The sequence below is a fragment of the Acipenser ruthenus genome, chromosome 5 (genome assembly GCF_902713425.1).
Source record: "Acipenser ruthenus chromosome 5, fAciRut3.2 maternal haplotype, whole genome shotgun sequence".
Classification (NCBI taxonomy): domain Eukaryota; kingdom Metazoa; phylum Chordata; class Actinopteri; order Acipenseriformes; family Acipenseridae; genus Acipenser; species Acipenser ruthenus.
The window spans coordinates 12,772,810-12,796,364 of NC_081193.1; the positions used below are offsets into that span (position 1 = coordinate 12,772,810).

Here is a 23,555-nt window from a genome sequence, read left to right on the forward strand (position 1 = left end):
AACTCTGTCTTAGATTGTAAAAAAAGTCAAGAAAATCAGTTTCATATTTGGGTTGCCAGGTGAACCCTTGAAAACTAAGCTATCAAAACACAGATAGATGGGAAGAAACATTAAATTTATTTAAAATACAATCATCATGTAAGGTTTTACAACGTTTGCAACTGTAATTATTACATGAAAATAGTAAAATGAACATCTTGTTAACTTAACTTTTCAAAGTAAGTTTAACAGTAACCAGTAGAAACACTTGAGGTATAGATGATATAAACCACAGTGGGTCCATAGCTGTTATATTATTTATCTTTTTTTTTTTTTTTTTTTGTTTATTTAGCAGACGCCTTTATCCAAGGCGACTTACAGAGACTAGGGTGTGTGAACTATGCATCAGCTGCAACTTACAACTACGTCTCACCCGAAAGACAGAGCACAAGGAGGTTAAGTGACTTTCTCAGGGTCACACAATGAGTCAGTGGCTGAGGTGGGATTTGAACCAGGGACCTCCTGGTTACAAGCCCTTTTCTTTAACCACTGAACCACACAGCCTCCTATATCTTCCCTATACCTTCTCAGGCACTAGAACGGGCTGATGCCTGATATTCTTCTAATTTGTTCAAATGTGAGCCAAAATGTCATGGACCAAGGTGCCTGAAAAAAGAGACAATGACAAGACTAAATTAATACATTTCCTAAATAGGCAAAGTCGAATTCAAGTATTCAAATGCTATTTACCATCCTCATCCAGGTAGGCAGAAAACCTTTATACAAAGACCAGAATCCTTCACCTCTTACTGACTGAACGAGGCAGTCAAGGGAGGACTTGTACAGTAAACCTCTACGAAACAGAAAAAAACACCCTCATACACGTATCATATTGAATATTAAAAGAGCAAAGTCTAAGAAAAGGGTAAAATGCTTCATTTTAACAGGTTCTGTCTTTAAGGACGGGCCTCGGTTTATGTGTTAGGAAAGCTGATGGCTGTGGAGGACTGTTATATCTGAAAGACATCAATCAATATGTCAAGTAACTGAGACCCTGAATGCATGTAATGAGCAAGCTGTTGCCAGTGTTTTTTCAAGTGTCCTCCTTGGAATCAGATTGTGACTTTAATGTTAGGATTAAGTTAAAGATTTGGGGGTGAAAGCTGATTTCGGGTTTGGATTGGGCTTGTGTGTAGATGCTCCTGGTCTCCTCCAGACGTAGCGATAACTTTCCATTTACAGTACTTGCTGTAATTTGGTAACAACTGCACCAGAGCTAATGAGAATCCTCTATGAGAGAAGGACCATTTTCTTTACCTTCCATATGCGTCTCTTGGCTGGTTCATGATTCTTGTTTTTATTACATCTGCTGGGGTTCCCATAGTAGCAGCAACGAGGCCTGAGCATATGCTGGTGAAAGTAAAATTAAGATATCACTTAAATGTGTGTTTGATTGTGTTCCAGCAATTTCACACGAGGCAGATGGCTGGTTTTAATGTTTATATTGAGCTTTACAGTACACATACAACTTTACAATACACAAAAAATAATAGATACTACCCTCCAAGTACTGGGGGTATCTGTGTTTGCACCAGCCTTGTTAAAAGTGTCAGCTATATTTAGTCAGTACAAAGTTGGCCTACCTTTTGCTTTAATTGCTGTCTCTTCTGGTCACACTTAGTGTAAGATTGTGGTAGGTTGCAATGGTATTGCTGTGAATGTGTCAATTATAGCCCTGGACAGCTGTGACCAGTGTTTCTCAGCAATGAAAATGTCACAAAATACAGTACATTGATAATACTTAAAAGAAGTACCTTGACAACCCATGGCATTTAATGTTGTCTTGCAATGCTGTGTTTTGTAGTAAAATGCGCTTCACTGAGTCATATGTAGCCAGATCTGAAGATAAAACAAAAGTAAATTACAAAGACCTGATGAATCTTAAACCTATCATGTTGTTGAACATATTGTACTGTACAGTACATTGCGTTACCTCGTTGGGAACTTGTGCTAAATAAATAGTCAATTCTCGTTAATACAGATTTCAAGGGAACATTTTTATTATCAGTAATTCCTATTATCAGGAGTCTAAACCAAATGCATTCTGTCGGTTACAGTAACACTGAAATCAATTTCAATTACAGAGCAATGAGAAGTATTATACATTTAAAAGTACTGTGCATTTTAATGAAAATAAGATTGTAAGTGAACTTTTAAAAGATATACATTGCAAATGAACTGTACTTGAAATCTACAATCCCATTCTGATCAGAGCCATTTTTAAACCACAAAAGCATGGTTTCCTCAACTCCAGGTATTGAGCAAATCAGAAACACTGATTTGCATCCAGTTTGCTGTTCATAGGCCTGTTTTTTGTAACCCAGTTTTTCAGAATGGTTGACAGAGTGTTCACGGGAATGTTGAAATCTGCAGCAACGTGTTTCTTTCTTGTATGGTGGTGCACTATCCACCGCTTTCAACACCTCCACTTTTGTCTGCAAGGATAGTGCACGTTTTTGCGCTGCTTCATGGAAATGGCATTGATGCGTGACCGCTATGGCAACTCAAAAAGGATCTATGGCAACATAGGATCAGTACTCCCAAAACAGCACTAAAATACAGAACAAGAGGTGCTAATCTGGATGAAAATGAATACAATTCAAACTAAAAGGAGACTTGTGTTAAGTATTATAAGAAGTCATTTACAATAAGAGACTGCGAAATTTGCCCGGGACCATGTAGAAAATTCGGGGTATCAGGAAATTCGTCGAATCTGAGTTCATTTTAATGAGAATTTACTATATTCTGTTTTACTGGGGGAAAAACAGGCCCAAAACATCACTTAATAATGAAAACTTATCGCAGTTGCTCCCAATAATCTGTTTTAAATTATTTTTTTGTTGAATTTGGTTTTATACAGCTTTACTGTAATAATACAGGACTGGTAATATTTAAAAACAAGCTTGGGTTTTCCAAACATGCCCAGCTGTGAATGTAGACATAGTGTACAATGTAATTGAGGTTAAACACTAAAGATTAGGGCTTGAATTGGCTCAGTAAGGATATGGAGATAATTGTTAGATGATTCTTCAGTAGCAGATTTACAGTACCTCCTAAATTGACCAAGGCAGCCCTCTGTACATTTGGCACCCAGCCTGCCCACAGGCCACGGACTCCTCCTTCAGAAATGATTTTCACAAAAGCGTGATATGCTCCTTGTACTCTATTAGATGAACAAAGAGTATCCATAATACTGAAATACAGTGATTCATTTAATTCCCACCAATCTCTAGGGTGATGCTATGAAACGCAAAGCTACAGTAGCTTTGACTATTACAAAGCTCTGCAAAGCAGCCAACAGAAGGATAAATACAAACAAAAAGATAAATACCAAATCAGGGCCATGAATACATTTTGCTCAAAATTGGAGAAAGAAGCTATGTTAACTAAAATGGTATTACATGACTGGTAGAGATCCTGTTTTGCAATATTGAAGGGGTAAGCCTCCATGCCTCTGATATAAAACAACCTCCATAGGATTGTGCCTTCATGTGGTCAGTTTGGAAACTAAAAGGCTACAGTCCTCACCTGGGGGGTTTGCCTTCAACTCTCCTCCTCCCTTCCATCTGCATCTGGACCTTTACCAGATCTGTTGGACTGGCAACAAACTGGCCAATGGCCCCAGCTACCATAGCACCAAGTCCTGATTTCCTGAGTGACAAAAGCTTTATTGCAGTATGTTGAATATAAAGTGGGTTACTATGAAAGAGATTTGTTTTTGCCATGTTTACTAATCAAGGCAATTTATTTTTGTCACTGTATTAAACCTGTACAGGTCTGACCATATTAAGGTTACAGAACAGTGAACAGTTTGTTAAAATACCAATATGTGATCATTAAAGATGAGTTATTGTCATAAATATTTAACTTTCAACTATAAATATTAATACTGACCACAAAGGAAAACTGCCATCTTCATTTCTGCCCAATCTGGACTCCCGCAGTTGTTCATAAGATAACATCCTCACCCCTGAATACACTGGAATAACCAGAGGAAACAAAATTTAAAAAATACATGTGACAAAAGTTATGTTGTTCATCATAAAATGAGTTGTTTCATTCGGTATCTATTTAACCATTAAGGGAATTATTAACTTTAACCAAAGTCTAGCGTGTATAAGTGTGTGTCTAGGGCATATAATCCTATTGAAAAGCCCAACTGTTATCTACAGCAATTGCTGTCACATGGATGTGTAATTTAATAGTTGACAACCGAACCCGATCCTTGAAAAAGGTGATATGCTGGTAACAGGATAATGCAGCGGAGGGAAAGAAAGACCCACGAGCATTACCTTAAACACTGCAAGAAGGGCAAGTGTTTTAAAACAACTGGTAATTCTGATTAAATTGGTAAAGCATTGATCCTTTAATAAAGCCAAAAATTAGCAAGACCAGAATTCGCAATTATGTTACGTTTATGTTGACAAAATAGCCTGAGTGAAGTTATCCGGCAACAAATCCATCCCCATTTGTACTGCTTTCCTACAAAAGGAGCTGTCTAACCATTCAACTTGTGAGCTGTCTACCATTCAACTTGTGAGCTGTCTAACCATTCAACTTGTGAGCTGTCTAACCATTCAACTTGTGAGCTGTCTAACCATTCAACTTGTGAGCTGTCTAACCATTCAACTTGTGAGCTGTCTAACCATTCAATTTGAGATGTCTAACCATTTAACTTGTGAGCTGTCTAACCATTCAACTTGTGAGCTGTCTAACCATTCAACTTGTGAGCTGTCTAACCATTCAACTTGTGAGCTGTCTAACCATTCAATTTGAGATGTCTAACCATTCAATTTGAGTTGTCTAACCATTCAAGCTGGGCCCTCTGTGTGCTCAAAGAGTTTTGTGAGGTCAGATACTAAACTTTGAACTTTACATTACTGCAGACCAGTAGGTCGTTGAGCACCATTGCACCACAGATCACCTACTGTGTTACAACACAGCAGACTCACTGACTTGATCCAGAATTGCAAAAGGTATTATAATTCTCTAGGTCATTTACAACCATATTGGTACCATTTATCATGGTATAACACACTACACTTACCCTACAATAAATGTTGTTTAACAACATTGTGTTTTTTGTTTTTTTTGTTTTTAGTAAACTCATTTGCACTACTGACATGTTTATAGGAGATAACAATAAGCAAGACATTGCAGTTTAACTCCGCCATGTGGATTGGCTAAGCCTACTGAACAACACCAGTTTGTTTGCTGCATAAATAATCAAAACAGGGTGCAAAAATAGGTCACCATGACCTATACTGTAGATACCGACACCATGTAAATGACACCTGTACACAAAAAGGATTTAGTATCTAGGCTTTCCCCACAGGGATATCAAATATAAATAAAACAGAGTCCTGGCAGAAAAGTTAGACGATGGAATACCTATGTGTCTGTAGATGGCAGGTGTGACACCCTGCCACAGTTTCAACGGTCCTTCTTCCTGAACTATCCCTGCTGCTGTGCGGATCATTCCCCTGTATGATCTTCTCCTGCTGCCTCCGTCTCCATGGCCACTAAGGGCAGCTTCACCTTGGATCTGCAGCCTGGTCTTTGTCAAGTCCAGAGGAAAAGTTACTAAAGAGCAGGAACAAAATTCATGCATTCTTAGATTCCAGGCTACAGTTTACAACCCGGCCAGTGACACACTTAGAATATTACAGATTTAAAAATGCATGTCAGGTTATGCACGCATAGTTGACTAATTATATATATAGATAGATAGATAGATATATAAAATAGATATATTTCATAAGTAACAAAATGTAATCCAGATATTTTAGCATACTTGTAGAATTTGTATATAACAATTAACAAGGAGATGGACCCCACTTTGACAAAATCTGTTGTGTTTAAGAAATGCATAGCAATGTACTAGTCTATAAGAACAGTAAGTCACAGATAAGGTGAGGCACTCATGGAATCCCAGTAACTTCCGAGTCATAGAAACTCCTGCTATATAAGGAATGAGTATACCTATCTCAGCTACAGCTGCTGCACAAGCAGACAAAACAAACTTTGTCACCCGGGGCCATTTCTCGGGAATTGGCGATTCATTTTCTTCGGATAGCACCATTCACGAAGTCCAACGTATTGAGTCACTGTATCATTAACAAATACGATTTTTTTTTCACACAGTACTAGTAGTAGTCGAGCATGTTTAAATAAAAAAAGAATAATGTTAAAGTCGGTTCAGTCGTGTGTTTCTGAATAGTAACGTGCTGTCCCACTGCTTAACTGCACAGCGACCTTTGCTTGCATGGACTTCTGTTCATGATCAGCACACAGATGAATGATTGACGATGTAGTTCGATCGTTGCACTGCTCTAATTTTTGGAAAATGAGAGTGGGTATTCAAATAAACTACATTTTCCATGGTGCTTTGCGAAATTGTTGTTTGGAGGGAGGTCGAGATGGTATAGCTGTGTGATGCAGGTTTATCCAGCGTAGCTCATCGAGGGTACCTCACTCATCAGACCCTCTGCGTGCGCAGCTAATTTCGCCGTCCTTCTGTATGGCTTGATCACGTGATGAGGCTAATCTCTTGCTTGGCGTTTTGACGGCAAGTAGTTTACATGATACCTTACAGTAGAAAAAAATAGAAACGAAGATAGTATAGTGTGCACATAAAATGCATTTGTTGGTGTTTTACAGTTGCTTGTGTGAAGAAAAGAAAAAAAAATCCATATAACACGATTGCGTGCATATTTAAATATTCCATGCATGTAGAATACAGCTGGTGACACTGTTTTTATGTTAACTTTATACAGTCAATGAACGCGAAGAGCCTCCAGAGAGTTTAAATGGTAGATGTCCCGCTCTGGGGTGCAGTTTGTCTTAAGATGATTCCCCGCGGCTTTGTTTCTAGTAAGTATTACTTTTTAAGTTATGTATTACATTTTTCTTAAATCATAATGTTTGCTACTTTGTCACTTTGTGACCTTTCTATGAAACTGTTGCAATGCATATTATGAATATGTGGATTTCTGTAGGACTTTAAATATTATTTCTGTGTGATCTGTTTTCATGTTGTCAGAGAGCATTCCTTGATACTGTAAGAAACGGATTGCTTTTCAGTACATTTGCAATAATAAAAAATGCGCCTGCTCATGACCTAAGGTTTGCATATCAGATATCTGTAAAAAAAAAAAAAAAAAAAAATTAAAAACACAGTTATTGAGAAAACTATTTCTAACAATGGCTTATTGAAGGCATAGCCAAACATTTTAGGTGAAAATAAGTTGTTATTTTCTTTACGTTTGACGGTTAATTTAAAGACGCTGTCAATGTTCTGTGACCTTTTCAGTGTTCCACCTTGTTTTGACAGTTTTAAAATCATAAGGATGAGGCTGCAACCCGCAGCTTTACCCTGCTGGGGCGGTCCACTTCTTTAAGTCACATTTTAGTTTTCTTCTCATTGGTACAGGTGAACACGCTATCGGTTTTTGGTTCGCTGATTCTTTTGACAGATGAACATCGCAGCCTGCAGATACTGTAGGTCCGGTCAAGCAAGACTTGGGTTTATGCGTAGTATGTGACAATTTACGGCGCATTCTGAGCTGCACCACTAGCTATTGGCGATCGAGATATTACTTCTGTTGGTGCTTTTTATATATCACTCTTTTTGATGCCCTCTCCCACGCAGTCTAGGATTTTTTTTGTATGTCTGGATTTAGTATATATGTATAGTGTGGAGTAGTGGTTAGGGCTCTGGACTCTTGACCGGAGGGTCGTGGGTTCAATCCCAGGTGGGGGACACTGCTGCTGTACACTTGAGCAAGGTACTTTACCTAGATTGCTCCAGTAAAAAACCCAACTGTATAAATGGGTAATTGTATATAAAAATAATGTGTACAAAAATAATATAATTGTATGTAAAAGTAATGTGATATCTTGTAACAATTGTAAGTTGCCCTGGATAAGGGCGTCTGCTAAGAAATACATTATATAGTATTTATATATATATGTTCTGTATCAGCTTCAGACCAGCCCATCCTGAAATAAATTGGGTGAAACGAGGATTTAAAGGGTAGGCATTCTATCTTGTAAGTAAATCATGTATCTTCAGCGTAAATGAGCCCAGTCTATTGAGCGAGGTGGCCGTTACACCTTCTGTAAATCATTCATTGCTTGATAAGTTGATGAGGAAATTTTATTATTTTATCTGCATCAAACAGAATTTGGAAAATAGGAATGACGTGCCAGAATCAGGCAAATAAATGTTGTTACAGTTAAGCATCTTGTTACTCTTTCAATACAGCTTTAAAAACCATGGTTTGGTAAATTTACTAAAAAAAAATAATGCAAACTTTCCTCAGGCTTTCTTGAGCATTGAGTCAGCAGGTTTCAGTTTAATACTTCCAGCAAAAGGTCTAAACCTGTGCATCTTAATCCACTGCTTCTGTTGGTTTGCTGTTGTGTAATGATTTTAATAAGGCAGAAAGAAGTAAGTCATCCATAAGGAAAGCACCAGTTGGATATGATATAGAATTAATAGGTGGTTGCAATTATATTCAACATTTTTTACACCAATAAAAAAGACTTAAAGTCGGGATTACAGGAATCAGTCCTTATCTAATCACTTTCAGGATGAAGATTTTAAAACCTTTTTCATGTCAAATGATGTGGATTTTCAGCAGTTCAAGACCCTGCCCAGCGCACAGATATTGCAGCAGCACAGTTTTATTTTCAGTTAATGGTTATGGTTATCAGATCCTGTGTTATTATCAGCGCCTTGCATGTGGCACTCTGCTAGTATTACGATTGCTAGTTTATGGGTTAGCATGTAATGTTCTAGTACTAGTAATGTCCAAAAAGTAAATTCTCCCCCAGCCTTTACACTGCTCGCCACTTATAAAAGTTTACTGTAGTAAAAGCATAGTTAAGTGTTATAAATGAAAGTGAAAGCTTTGTAAAGTCCAGAGAGGTGTGGTAAAGAATATTAAAAAAAAAAACATGGCAAAGCATGATAAACTATAGTGAATGCATGGGAAAAGTGCAATATGACTGTACTAATATATACTGTGGTAAACTTTTATAAGGGCCCTTACCCTTGTTTACTGTCGTTTGCAATATTTAAGCATCCTAGTGTCCCTCGTTTCCTCAGGCATTAGAGTCTTCTGGTGGAAAGGTGGACGGGAAGGAACATTTAGCTCTCTATCACTGTCCCCTGTTTTCTAAAGCTGGTGTAAAGTCTTGTTCCTGGAAAGTGACTCTCTTTCTGTCCAGTACAGAAAACATGAGGGACTAACGGGAAGGAAAACAGTATGTGCTATACACCATTTGATGTGTATAAAATCTCAAGAGTGCTATAGGACGTTAGTCATACTCCTGTCACTGAACCTCTAACAGCTTAATATCCAGTGTCGGTTCTGTATGAGTCTAAACAGCAACTGACGTTTTATCATGAAATAAAGTGAATGAATATCATCAAGAAAAAGCTGCTAGGATTGCATTATTGAAACCGTTTCATTTTTTTTAAATACAGTATAACAACAGTATTGATATCTACAACAACTGACTTAAAAAGCCTGTGCAAGCATAGTCTACCTTTCTGATACTTACTGATAAAGAGATGGTCACATGTATAAAAACCCAGAGTTTTTGCTGGTCAGGGTGGGTGTTGAGAGGGGGGAGCGAGAAAGAGAATAAATTAAAAACTAAAATGGAAAGAAAACTGGATTCTAGGACCAGTGAAGGCGACTGCCCAGCCTGACCTTGTTTTTATGTGTTTGAGATTTTGTTTTGTCTAAATAGTTATTGTGCTCTCTGAGCGTTGTTTTGTATACACTTTTTATTTTATTTTTGTGTTAATACAAACACACACCAGTGTTTTCAACCCTATCTGTGTGTCTCAGTCAACTTCCTGGTCTGGGGATGTCACCGCTCAGCCGTCCTGTCACACATGCATTAATTCTAATAATATGTTCATAAAATCAAGCAAGCAATTTAGAATATCAATGTAAACAATTAAGCAGGCAAGACATGAAAACAATTGCACAGTCAATATTACACCAAACAACGTTACGACGAACAAGACATTAGACAGCAATTTATCAATAAAATAACAACAATATAATTCGAGTAATTGGTCAAAAGCAACTTCTGTAGATTCCACTGTAAGAGATCCTCTTATAATCGCTTAGCTTAAAAACTGTAAGTTGCATGCAATAAAGATGGAAACACCTTCATAGCTTACCATACAAAAAACAAGAAACAAACATTTAGCGTTTTGGTTCTTTAAATGCAATGCTCCACTAGTGAAATATCTGATTCTGTATCATAAGGTATTCTCCACTAGTAGCCTACTGCATGTGACATCGTATTATTTGCATAAGAACTTCTCTAAAATGACTTCACAATGAATACCACAAGTTACTTTTATACGGTAAGATACTTGTTATCTAATCACACACACACACACACATATATACAGTGCCTTGCAAAAGTATTCACACCCCTGACCAATTCTCTCATATTACTGAATTACAAATGGTACATTGAAATTTTGTTCTGTTTGATATTTTATTTTAAAACACTGAAACGCAAAATCAATTATTGTAAGGTGACATTGGTTTTATGTTGGGAAATATTTTTAAGAAAAATAAACAACTGAAATATCTTGCTTGCATAAGTATTCAACCCCCACACATTAATATTTGGTAGAGCCACCTTTCGCTGCAATAACAGCTTTAAGTCTTTTGGGGTAAGTATGTACCAGCTTTGCACACAGTGTCGGAGTGATTTTGGCCCATTCTTCTTGGCAGATTTGCTCCAGGTTGTTCAGGTTGGTTGGACGACACTTGTGGACCGCAATTTTCAAATAGTGCCACAGATTCTCAATGGGATTGAAATCAGGACTTTGACTGGGCCACTGTAGGACATTCACCTTTTTGTTCTTGAGCCACTACAATGTTGCTTTGGCCTTGTGCTTGGGATCATTGTCCTGCTGAAAGGTGAATTTCCTCCTAAGCTTCAGTTTTTTAGCGGACTGAAGCAGGTTCTCTTGCAGTATTTCCCTGTATTTTGCTCCATCCATTCTTCCTTCAATTTTAACAAGATGCCCAGTCCCTGCTGATGAGAAGCATCCCCACAGCATGATGCTGCCACCACCATACTTCACTGTAGGGATGGTGTGTCTTGAGGCATGGGCAGTGTTAGGTTTGCGCCACACATAGCTCTTTGAGTTTTGGCCAAAAAGCTCTATCTTGGTCTCATGTGACCACAAAACCTTTTCCCACATCGCAGCTGGGTCACTCTCATGCTTTCTGGCAAACTCCAGACGTACTTTCAGATGGTACTTTTTGAGTAACGGCTTCTTTCTTGCCATCCTCCCATACAGGCCAGTGTTATGCAGAGCTCTTGATATGGTTGACTGGTGCACCATTACTCCACTCCCAGCCACCGAACTCTGTAGCTCCTTCAAAGTGATTGTTGGCCTCTCTGTGGCTTCTCTCACAAGTCTCCTTCTTGTTTGAGAGCTGAGTTTTGAGGGACGGCCTTTTCTTGGCAGTGCCTGGGTGGTGTGATGCAGCTTCCACTTCCTGATTATTGATCCAACTGTGCTCACTGGGATATCCAAACACTTGGATATTATTTTGTACCCTTTCCCTAATCTATGTATTTGTATTATTTTATCTCTAACTTCTGTAGAATGCTCTTTGGTCTTCATTTTCCTTCAGATTCACAGCCTGACCAATGATCCTTCAACAGTGGGGTTTTTATCCAGAAAATGTGACAGCAACTTTAATGGTTCACAGGTGGAGGCCAATGGTAAGGTAATTGTGTCCTCGTTAGGGCAATTTCTTTCATCGGTATAAACTGGGAGCTTCCACAGCACAGGGGTTGAATACTTATGCAAGCAAGATATTTCAGTTTTTTATTTTTCTTAAAAATATTTCCCAACATAAAACCAATGTCACCTAACAATAATTGATTTTGAGTTTCAGTGTTTTAAAATAAAATATCAAACAGAACGAAATTTCAATGTACCATTTGTAATTCAGTAATATGAGAGAATTGGTCAGGGGTGTGAATACTTTTGCAAGGCACTGTATGTCTCTGCATTTGCATACTGAGTTAATTACCTTGATTCATTGGTGATAACTAGTGTCATCGAATTTGCAGACTTAAACTAATTACTTATAATACCCATCTGTCTGCTATATGACCTACACAACATACCATGTAACCTACAGCATAGGAAGTGATCAGTTACCAGGAAGCAGTCGTCTGCTGTATTGTACTGTTCAAACAAAGAAGCAGCAGTGTTCAAGTAGATTTTTGTAAAAACAAACAGGAAAATATACTTTAAAGCCTTTGTTATCATTCATTTAAACAGCATAACACGCTACAGTACACATAGCAAATTACTCGATTTCTTAACCACCGTATATTGAGAGCTTATATTCTCAATTTACAGGCATGCCATGTGCCCTGCAGTAATGAGCAACCTGTTGGGTAATGCAATTCTCCAGCAAGCAAGGCTGCAGTGCAAGAGTTTCCAGAACAATCCCAGACGTGCGATGAAGGTTTTGAATGTGGGTCACAACTGCCAGAGTTCTTTTTACGGTAAAGGACACTTCCTAAATGTTTTTAGTGTAGGTACTGTATGTATGGGGCATTATTTAAAATAGGCATACAATAGGTACTGTATCATAAGCCTGTTGTAGAGCAACCACTAAAATCAGTGTCTCACTGCCTAGATCACAAATTATTGAAACTTTCAGTTTTTTTCCCACACCATATGCATTCTGTTTTTGCATTGATGAGTTCTTACCCACAGTGGAGGTTCCTTTTACCCCAACACAGTTCTTTACACGACTTGGCGTTCCATGTAGGCAATCCTAACCAGGCCTAACCCTGCTTAACTACTGAGATCTAACAGGATCAGAATCCATTGGGGGGGGGGGATCCAATGAAAAACTTCTCACAGGTGCCCATAGACTCAGCAGGAGGGTTAGGGGCTAACAGTTAGATCTGGAGTAGGGGGGGTAGGGGCTCACTGCACAGATCTGTTTTGCATGTTCCTGAGCAACATTGCAGTTGTTTTCAGATTATCCCAGACAGCTCATTAATAAATCAGGGTTGTTGAATGTATTTCATCTGTACCACACTGGATGCATGAGAAATGTTTAGACCTGCACACTAATCCCCTGGTGCCCTTGATAACAGCTTCTGGCCTGAGGAATCACAAAGCTGATGGGATTTTATTTTCTACAGGAAGTGGGCCAAATCAAAGCAGTGGCTTCTCTCCATCATCAGAAACATGGTTCTCAAAGCTAAGAGAAACACGTCTCCTGGTACGAACTCCAAGGTAACGTGTTTCATCATTTTAACCTCATTTCTTGTGAGAAAAGAACTAGCTGGTTATGCTAAATGAATGCTAAAGCTTACAGCCTTGATTACATTGTCTATATAAGAACATAAGAAATTCTAGAACGAGAAAAGGCCATTCGGCCCACCTATGCTTGGTCGCTTAATGCAAGTGTGGTCAGTTAACACTCAGGAGAGGAACCCCCCCCCCCCCCCATCAACCATTTAGTTAGTAGGAGTAATGAAACCTCTGGGAATCCATGGCTAAATGGACTGCCCTTCCTCCAGGCAGCTAGCTAAAGGTCTTATTATGGTCATAGAGGGTTATTATTATTATTATTTATTTATTAGCAGACGCCTTTATCCAGGGCGACTTACAATTTTTACAAGATATCACATTATTTTACATACAATTACATTATTTTTTACACATTATTTTTACATACAATTACCCATTTATACAGTTGGGTTTTTACTGGAGCAATCTATTATTATTATTATTATTATTATTATTATTATTATTTATTTCTTAGCAGACGCCCTTATCCAGGGCGACTTACAATTGTTACAAGATATCACATTATACATTATTTCAGATTACATACAATTACCCATTTATACAGTTGGGTGTTTACTGGAGCAATCTAGGTAAAGTACCTTGCTCAATGGTACAGCAGCAGTGTCCCCCATCTGGGATTGAACCCACAACCCTCCGGTCAAGAGTCCAGAGCCCTAACCACTACTCCACACTACTGTTATACAGTATTGTTCATGACAGCATTCAGTCTATTCTTGAAGGATCCGATAGTCTCTGTTGCAATAGTCCTCCCTGCTTTGTAGATATGTACTGCTGACTTGTGTCTTTCTCCTCGGTGAACCAGGATCTTATGCAGGTGGGTAAGCACTAGGTAATGATTTTTTAAAGCATTTGTAATTTTGGTGTTTATGAAAGAAGGCTACACAGTCAGTTTCCACTTGTATCCCATATGCAAGACCTTAATCCTGGCCCGATTGTCCTGGGTCTTTTTGATCTTTCTCATCCGTCACCCTTCTCTGAATTCTTCATAGCTCTGTTTCCTGGGTTTTCTACTGCAACACCATTTTGTGTGCAGGGATAGCTCAAGTGCACAACAGGCCGGGTCCCTGCAGCACAACAGTCAGACCATGCGACTATCTAAAACAAGTAAAAGCAGGTGCACATGGCACACACATGTAGTCCATTTGCAATTGTAGCCAGAGATGTTGCACACCAGTCTTAAACTACTCAATGTTAACTTAGGCAAGGTAGTCCAAAATTAGTACTAATCATGGTCTGTGAAAAGTGAGACTTCTCCAGTATCACATCTATATAAGTTATAACAATACCTGTAAGATGTATTGGACATTGCTGTTTCCTATCTTCCTGGATCGCTTAAAATAACTTTCAGTACTTTTTCTGTATAAATGGGTAATTGTATGTAAAAAATAATGTAACTGTATGTAAAAATAATGTGATATCTTGTAACAACTGTAAGTCGCCCTGGATAAGGGCGTCTGCTAAGAAATAAATTAAATTAACTACTTATTCCTGTATCAATAATGTTATATTTTAAACTGGATTTTTTTTTTTGTCATAGTAGCCTAATTATAAATAAAAAATGGCTAAATGTAAAAATACTTTAAATTTGTATTTTATAAAATGCGTAGAATCACTATTGACAGGTACAGTCCATTCAAAAAAACTTAACAGAATACCGGTCTCCTGAAGAAATGCACTGCAGATCAGTGGTTCCCAAACGGGGTTGCAAAAGGTCCAATGGTGGGTCATGGAGGAGGGCATATTTACACATTTTACACATATTATTATTTGTTATTTGGCAACAACATTATAATAATTGTTACTTTGACTAGCTTACTGTATGTCTCAAAGGGTTCTTGAAAATGCACCAATAAAATAATTTGCAAATGTTTATAACAGACTGTAATAAAGAGAGAAAGAACGCTGTAAATCTCCCTCCCGATCGGAAAGGACACTGGGTAAGGTTGGTAGTACGCTTCCACATAGACGGGTCGACTCTGTGGTGGGTGGAAACCACAAGTCGGCCATCTTGGGGAAAGTTCGGAACTGCAAGTACTCTAAACAACTCCATTGTGATCAGCAATTGGATAAACCATAGCAACGGGCTGATTGCAGGGAGGAGTTTCCCTCAACAACAAAAATCATTTAGATTTAATAGAGCACCATTTACAAAAAAATGATCAGCTCTGTCAAAATGTGATATCTACTAATGGATTAAAATAAGATCTATGAATGGCCAGATTAATTTGGGCCTTATGTTTTAGTATTTGTGAGCACCCTTTCATTAACATGTACATACATCACAAATTTCCAGAAAGTGGGTCAGTTATATTGAAAACTGTATTTAATTGTATAATACTGAATACCCATCACCACCACCAGGGGGCAATACATTCCTGTGAAGTGCAGTTGGCTTGAACACTGAATTAGTAAAATGATAGAAAGAGCAAATCAATCTGGCATCTGGTTACATTGTAAGTACGGGATAGATTTAAACACATGTTATTTAGCTCAGTTGATTGATTCAATGATTGTAGAATATTTACAGTGAGCAGCAAACCTGCATTGCCTGTTTTATACACCTGAAATAATTATGAATCTTCTTAAATATCCAAGCTATGGTGTTCACTCAAGAATTGCATCCTCCCACCAGGAAAGATGCTGATGTTGTCACCATTTTGGGCTCACAGAGATCCCAATTATTACCCAGAACCTGAAAAATTCATGCCTATACGTTTTTGTTGTCGTTGTTGTTGTTGTTTTGTTTTGTTTTTCTTCACTAGCTTTTGCATCGCTTTGGTTAAAGATTAAGATTTATAAAAAAAAAAGATTCTTTGTGTTTATTCAGGAAAACCTTTCTTCCCACAGGAACGCTGGAAGAAGGCTGATTTAGAAAATAATGTTTTCTTGGAAGGCTTTGTGGCCTTCGGAGGAGGTCGATACCAGTGCCCAGGAAAACCAGCTGTGCTCACTTTTATTCATCAACTAAAATAACTCATCACTAGCATACTCCACAAACATTGCTATGGCTATACTGTAGCAGTCTAGTTCAGCAGGAATATTTAAAAAGGTCATGGTCAGAAATGGGTTAATTCTCCAGCCCAGCATGAGTTCATGCTAGACTTATCTAGATAATCCCATTATCTAATGCAAGATTATATAGTGTAATGTAATATAGTGTAGTGTAGTTTCTGTAAGTCGCCTTGGATAAAGGCATCTGCTAAATAAACAAATAATAATAATAATAATTAAACAATTTTTAAATGTAAAAATTCTACGTTTGATAAAAAGACATTGTCCCCACTTTGATAAAGCGCCTGACTCACAATATTCGTTCAGTAAGAAAAAAAAAACTTTTAAACAGCACACTTCAAAACTCCAAGGCTGCCTTGTTTGAGTGTGGGTATCAATAGCAGTAAGTCCCTTCAGATATGTATTACTATTAGTTCCAATCAGAGCTTGGTTTGGAATACATTTATGAGTGGTTGGTTGTGCAGCTATTCTGAGCTATTTTTCAAACTCAGTAGGGTGTGCTATCCTCTGTATTAATCTAGAATTTCAAAGGTTGAAACTCTCACTTGGCAATGTGGTCAGTTTCCTCCCTGCTATCCTTCCGTACCATACAGTACATCTGATTTTCCAACATACATCACCAATATAGAGCTTCACAATATATTATTTTTTACCCCTGTCATCTGGGTATTTATCAATTTGTTAAGTCAGATTTCAATTTAGCATTTGGTCCTAAAGACCTAAAGGGCATGAAGGTGGGCAGATTGCCCGCATAATACATTTACTATGAAGTGGATCATTTATCTGCCCACAGTATAAAATATAGATAACATATCTAAATAACTTTGGCTGCCTTATAAAGTCAGCACTTATGAAACTCAGTAGCAATACAATCCCCTCCCTTTTATTTCCTTTAAATAATGCATGTCATGTTCATTGTACCACCTCCCGACCTTGGAATATACACACGATCGCCATTAGAGGTCACTTCGTTTCCTGAACCCAGTCGTTCAGCAGCGCAGCCGGACCGATGCCTCGGCAGCAGCAGCGCTCTCACCCCAATGGCTTTACAGCAGCCTTGATCTGTGTAATCGCCCACATCCACCTACTGATTAGGTGCTCGCAGCTGGTAAAACCCACACGCTGCTCGATCCTGCAACTAAACACACCAGGCAGGCTGCTACACACTGTGTCAGGTTCCCCATTAAAACTAATCCCATTCTTATTTATACAATCACAACACTCATATTTACAATAAACAATCACAGAAGCCCCCTCCTTATGTGCAGGGCTGGGTGTCAAATTCTTTTTAAACAATACACACACCTTACGTAAACAGTTGTAGCAACACATGGGAACATGTAACACAGTAAAATAAAAAGGTCCTTATGTACCCTTTAAGGTAATATACTGTATTATATAGAAACTGTTCATTAATGTTGGAAACGGTTTGTGTTAAACTGAGGGTAGGTAAAATGAATTAGTTCATTTCTGATCTAAACTATTTAAATAACAAACTCATTGTGGAGTGATGTGCGTCGCACTTGCACAATTATTTGGAATTTACAACTGACATCACTGCATGTGTGAATATTTGATGGTTATTTAAATAAGCTTCTTGCTGTTTTCTATGGTAGGACGTGAGGTGTTGGTGTGTCATGTGATTACATTGATTTATTTTAGTCTTCTGTGAGAGATGTAAAATCAGTGCTTTCAATAAAACTGAGAAAATGTAACTGCAGGAATGGTAAAAAGGTGCATCAAACCTAATCATCGCTGTGCTGTTTTTAAACCCTGTTAAGAGAAATTAGACTCACCTAATATATAGTTACATTGACTCTTGTTACAGTTCACAGCTTCTGCTTATTAAACTGTCACGGCTGACCTTCACTGATAACCTGAGTTTCCGGTGGGATAGTGCTGATGACATCATTCCAAACCCCTGGGACTGTCCAATCACGTCACGGGTAGTATGACGTTCAAGGCAGGAGCTCAAAACCAAGAGAAAGCTCATCTGAAAATTCCCAGCAAGAGATGTTATTAGCATTTTAAATGACTGGCATCTTTTCCAAACTGCATTTTAATCCGAACAGGAGGCATATACCTCCCGACATGTTCCACAAGCATAACCATTGTAAAGAACAGCATCAGTATGTTCAAAGCTCCTTGGAAATACTGCTCTTAAACTAAAACCAGAGCTCAAATTATTACACTAGTGAACTACTCTAATTATTTCACCAGTGAATAATACACATTGCTCATCTGCCTTGGGTGACATGTACCAAGCAGAAATTACCTTGCTATCTGGAAACGTGTATAGTCCAGACAGAGGGTGTAGAAGTCCTCGTGGACAGCCCTGAGAGCTCTGGGGAGAAGAAGAGGAAACCCTGTGTTTATGTTCCCAGTTAACAATTAAACAAATACAGACACAAATACCTTTTACATTGGATGTGCTTGTCTATAAGTCTGAAGTTTTCAGAGCTTTCCTATGGAAAACACAGGTATGGATAAAACCGCTTTGTAATAAGATAAATATGACCTTTTTTTAAAACAAATTTGTAATGTTTTTTTTTTTAAATTATAATATAAACATCACATTTGGATTCAAATACGGTCTCTGTAATGTTTCTCTGTTATGACCTACCTCAGAAATATTGTTTCTAACAAATCCAACCATATATTTCTGACATCACAATAATAATACCAAAAAAAAAGTAGCTATGAAATGAATTTAGCTAATCTACCTTCAATTTAGAAATATGTACTATGTCTGTCTCATATGATTATATGACATATGAATTAACCATAGTTCATGGAAAAAGTGCACTTGAATCTGTAGATTTATTACACTGACTGAAATCTGTTGTTTTTCAGGCCTTTTGTTTTCAGTCACACTGAGATCATATCAAGCTGAGGCAGTATCACACTGATACGGTGAGGCTCTTGTATCGACTGCTATAAAACCATCAAAAAGCAACAAATTCTATGATCAACAACATCGGGTGTAAAGTATATGGTTAGACAGTTGCACAGCCTGTGCTTTATTAATATACTGTAAGTTCTTTTTATAGAAGGACAGGAGCAGTATATTGTTACACTGATAGATGCTTGCAGGCTTTTAGTAAATTCAGTGAAGCATTTCAAAACTGTTTCCCTTGGAGTCTTATACTGAGTGCCAGTGCTAATTTATTAATCCACTAGATTCGTTTACATGCCATGCATTGCCAACATATTTACTAGTGGAGTGCAGAGTCTCCCCAGTGGAGTGCAAATAATTCCTTTATCACATTGTCAGCAGGTATTACATGAAGCCTGTTAAAAATACATTCATTTCACAACAAGAACAGCCTTCCTTTCCCTCGCTTGATATTTTTAATAATATTTCATCTTTAGAACCCCCCAATGCAGTATCCTTTCATTTAGCTAAGCAGAATTCAGAACCTATTTCAGTATAAGCATACTGTTTTATCAAATGAGGCACTAAGAGTATTCGAAGTTCATAATATAAACCAGTCAATGCTACCACATGGGGAAAAAAAGACTCAAAACAGGACAATCTATGAGGTGAACCGTGACATGCTAGCATTAACCAATAAGAAAGGCTGGAAACTGGTTTTGCATCAGCATAGCGCTCTAAAACCGGTCTATTAACTTGTGTTTAGTGCTCAATGAACCTTCCAGCTAATCAGGGTGCTAGGACTTAAATTGAAAAAAAATAGTACAGAGAACACTGCTGGAGGCTCCTATATTACATTTTGAACTTCATTTCAGGAGATTGTCTGACTGCTTCAATGCCACAGTGTCCCTGCATGACTCACTGTGTATTTACAGTCTTCAAGGTTATTGTGACACTATTACTGGTGCCTGTCAAGCAGGGAGAAAATAAACAACATGGTCACTTATTTTAAAATACAGTGCCCTGCAATTTTTACTTATTGAAAAGGTGGCACATTTATATGTATGATTTGGAGGTGTTTCCTTAAAAATGTTAAAAAGTTTAACAACATTATTTTAACATTTGAATTGTGCTTCCTGGAGCTCAAGAGGAGCTTGCTAATGCTGCAGCTAAGCTTAACTTTAGTCATTTAAATAAAGTGGACAACCAACCAATGCTATGCGCACAGAAGAGAAAAATATAAAAGATGACAGTAAACACATATTTTAGGAGTCCAAGGAGTAAACAATTTCTTAAAAAGTCATGATATTTATTTTAAGTAGTATATTTGTCACAGAATGCCCCATAAATGTACAACTCTGAGCAGAAGGTATATATATATATATATATATATATATATATATATATATATATATATATATATACAGTACTGTGCAAAAGTTTCAGGCAGGTGTGAAAAAATGCTGTAAAGTAAGAATGCTTTCAAAAATAGACATGTTAATAGTTTATATTTATCAATTAACAAAATGCAAAGTGAGTGAACAGAAGAAAAATCTACATCAAATCCATATTTGGTGTGACCACCCTTTGCCTTCAAAACAGCATCAATTCTTCTAGGTACACTTGCACAAAGTCAGGGATTTTGTAGGCATATAGTCAGGTGTATGATTAAACAATTATACCAAACAGGTGCTAATGATCATCAATTCAATATGGAGGTTGAAACACAATCATTAACTGAAACAGAAACAGCTGTGTAGGAGGAATAAAACTGGGTGAGGAACAGCCAAACTCAGCTAACAAGGTGAGGTTGCTGAAGACAGTTTACTGTCAAAAGTCATATATATATATATATATATATATATATATATATATATATATATATATATATATATATATATACATTGCTGTGCAAAAGTCATTTTTGCATGTTTCTAATCATTGTATTTTTCGCGTCTCAAGTTTATCTGACTCTGCTGTGCCTTACATCACTTTAAAGGATTTTTAATGGCCTTTCTATTGATATATATATAGTTTACTTTTTTTTTTTATTGCTTCGCTCTCCCCCTAGGTGGCGCCCCCCCCCTGTTGAGAACCACTGGGTAAATGTAATAGACTAGCCACCACAACACCTCACACTAGCTCCCCATGCACAGATCACCCTGAGTTGCTGTGATCACAAGTTCTTGAAGACCCTGATCAACGCGAACCAAAGACCGCTAAACGACAAGCCTGGCCTCCCCCCACCCAAACCAAGCTGCATCAACAACAGTCAAAGACCGCTAAACAACAAGCCTGACCTCCCCCACCCAAACCAAGCTGCATCAACAACAGTCAAAGATGCACAACAGCAGAAAACACCCGTGGAGGCCTGCAGTAAACCGCTGATGAACATTGTAACTCCTGAATGTGTCGTAGACTTATATAATATATATATATATATATATATATATATATATATATATATATATATATATATATATATATATATATATATGCAATAAGGCTCGGCTGGGCATCCATATACGTTGAATATACGGATGCTTCGGGGCGTTGTGAGGCACGAGACAGTCTGTATATTCAACGTATATGTACGCCCTAAAGGGCCTTACTGCATTTATAATCCAGGTAAAACAGTGGATTTGAGGGGAAAAAAAGCATAAATCATGTTTAAGGCAAAACATTATTTGTGTTTTTTATTAAATACCTTACACCAAATAAAGTAGTCCCATGTATAACTTTGAATTACACACTAAGTTAAGATGATTAAATTAATTCATTTAAAACATGTAAAAGAAAATATATCATTTTTTTGATAGTGTGCACATTGCCATTGAAAAAATACACCAGGGAGTGGAGTTTTTTTTTCACAATGGAATCTCCAGTAGAACTGAATTAGCTCTCTCTCTATATATATAGGTGGTATGCACTAATGGAGATCCAAATGTTTATTGGTTTGATTCGTTATAAATATGAACTCACTTTGCTGGATTCAATACCAAAACTGGTAGTAAAATATAGTTGTTTGGTGATAGTATCAAATGTAATTGCCTACTTCACAGTATTCAATACAAATTAATATTGATGGAGGTTAAGTAACTTAGTTTGAATTATCTTATGTAGTCACCCAAATAGGTGTCAGTCATACATGCATTTTTTTTTCTCTCTCTGTAGTCCAATAGTGTAGATGAAATATAAAGTTTATATATATATATATATATATATATATATATATATATATATATATATATATATATTATTTTCTTGACAGAGCTCTCGCCAATTAAGCCGGATGGACCTTTCAGGGTACGGTACAAACACAGATAGAGTTCCAGTTTCAGCAAAGGGGCCTGTGCCCTGGATACAAAGGGACCTCTTTCAATATAACCTCCCTGTACGTTGGAATTGGAAATACCAGCTTTTTGTGACCCTCTTGCAAAAGAACATTGGGCGTTCATTTTAATTTGAATAACCTACAAACACAAGTAAGACGCAATGTTGCAACAGTTTGAACATACATAGTGATTGGATTTATTAATACAGTTCTAACTGCTGTACTAGAATTTGTGTATTGCTGCAGGGCTAATTTTCTGTCAAATACAATAAAACCTGCATTGATGGCCCGCTGAAATTAGTGGTCACCTTATCAGCCAGTAAACTCCACAACAGATTGTGTGTGTGTTTGTTTTCTCAGTTAATGAGAGAAGTACATTCTAAACAGCTACCTAAGGAGCCGCAATGATGTAGTCTCTGTCTTTGAGGTTTTTTTTTTTCACAATGGAATCTCCTGTAGAACAGAATTAGCTCTACTGTGTCTATAATACTGGGTGGTATTCTGATTTCCCATTAGATGAACCACTCAGACTGGTACTTCGGTTTTAATCTTTCATACTGTCACCTATTTCTGGACTCCGATGCGCTTCACGTATTGATTCTTCTTTGTTCAGCTGAAATGAAGTCAACCTCTGAAGAGATAAAGCTCACATCAGGCTTGATTCCTAGACATGCACACATCAGCTCCTTTCTCCCAGCACATGTGCTGTATTTTATTACCTTTCTGGATCCTCTGACAATTCATGCAGTTAGTGCAGCATAATATTTATTTAATTAGTTCATCACCAGCTAAAATAATTTTAAAAACTGAGACCCTTTGGGAAATAACGTGTTTTTTTTTTTTTCATTTGCCCTGTAACACCTGTAAGTCACCTTGGATAAAGACATCTGCTAAAT

At 37.5% G+C, this 23,555-nt stretch overlaps 1 protein-coding gene and 1 long non-coding RNA gene across 3 annotated transcripts; one reads left to right on the forward strand and one right to left on the reverse strand.

Annotated features, from left to right (window-relative positions):
• Positions 1–96: 96 nt before the first annotated feature.
• On the reverse strand, positions 97–6,513 carry slc25a27 (solute carrier family 25 member 27). Of its 2 annotated transcripts, XM_034005476.2 has the most exons (9): positions 6,022–6,513; positions 5,431–5,622; positions 3,934–4,018; positions 3,568–3,690; positions 3,090–3,202; positions 1,794–1,878; positions 1,297–1,389; positions 730–832; positions 97–645 (listed from the first exon to the last, which is right to left on the reverse strand). In XM_034005476.2, exons 1-9 carry the CDS (start codon positions 6,119–6,121, stop codon positions 574–576), a joined length of 966 nt encoding a protein of 321 aa, XP_033861367.1. In that variant the 5' UTR covers positions 6,122–6,513; the 3' UTR covers positions 97–573. The 2 variants fall into 2 exon arrangements, with proteins under 2 accessions (XP_033861367.1, XP_033861368.1); XM_034005477.2 differs by lacking the exon at positions 730–832.
• Positions 6,514–6,615: 102 nt separating this feature from the next.
• Positions 6,616–21,606, forward strand: LOC117403372 (uncharacterized). The gene is made up of 6 exons (XR_004544550.3): positions 6,616–6,912; positions 12,467–12,615; positions 13,267–13,360; positions 16,286–18,930; positions 19,304–19,363; positions 21,397–21,606. It is a non-coding gene; the product is annotated as an uncharacterized LOC117403372 (long non-coding RNA).
• Positions 21,607–23,555: the final 1,949 nt, after the last annotated feature.

What these genes read in the sequence shown, in the direction of transcription:
- slc25a27 (XM_034005476.2), bottom strand. Translation starts at nt 6,121, where the DNA reads ATGGTGCTATCCGAAGAAAATGAATCGCCAATTCCCGAGAAATGGCCC. An exon ending in GTTGAAGGCAAACCCCCCAG is followed by an intron (nt 3,203 to 3,567) that starts GTGAGGACTGTA and finishes TTCATCTAATAG; the next exon opens with AGTACAAGGAGCATATCACG. An exon ending in CCAAGAGACGCATATGGAAG is followed by an intron (nt 833 to 1,296) that starts GTAAAGAAAATG and finishes TCTGTTTCGTAG; the next exon opens with AGGTTTACTGTACAAGTCCT.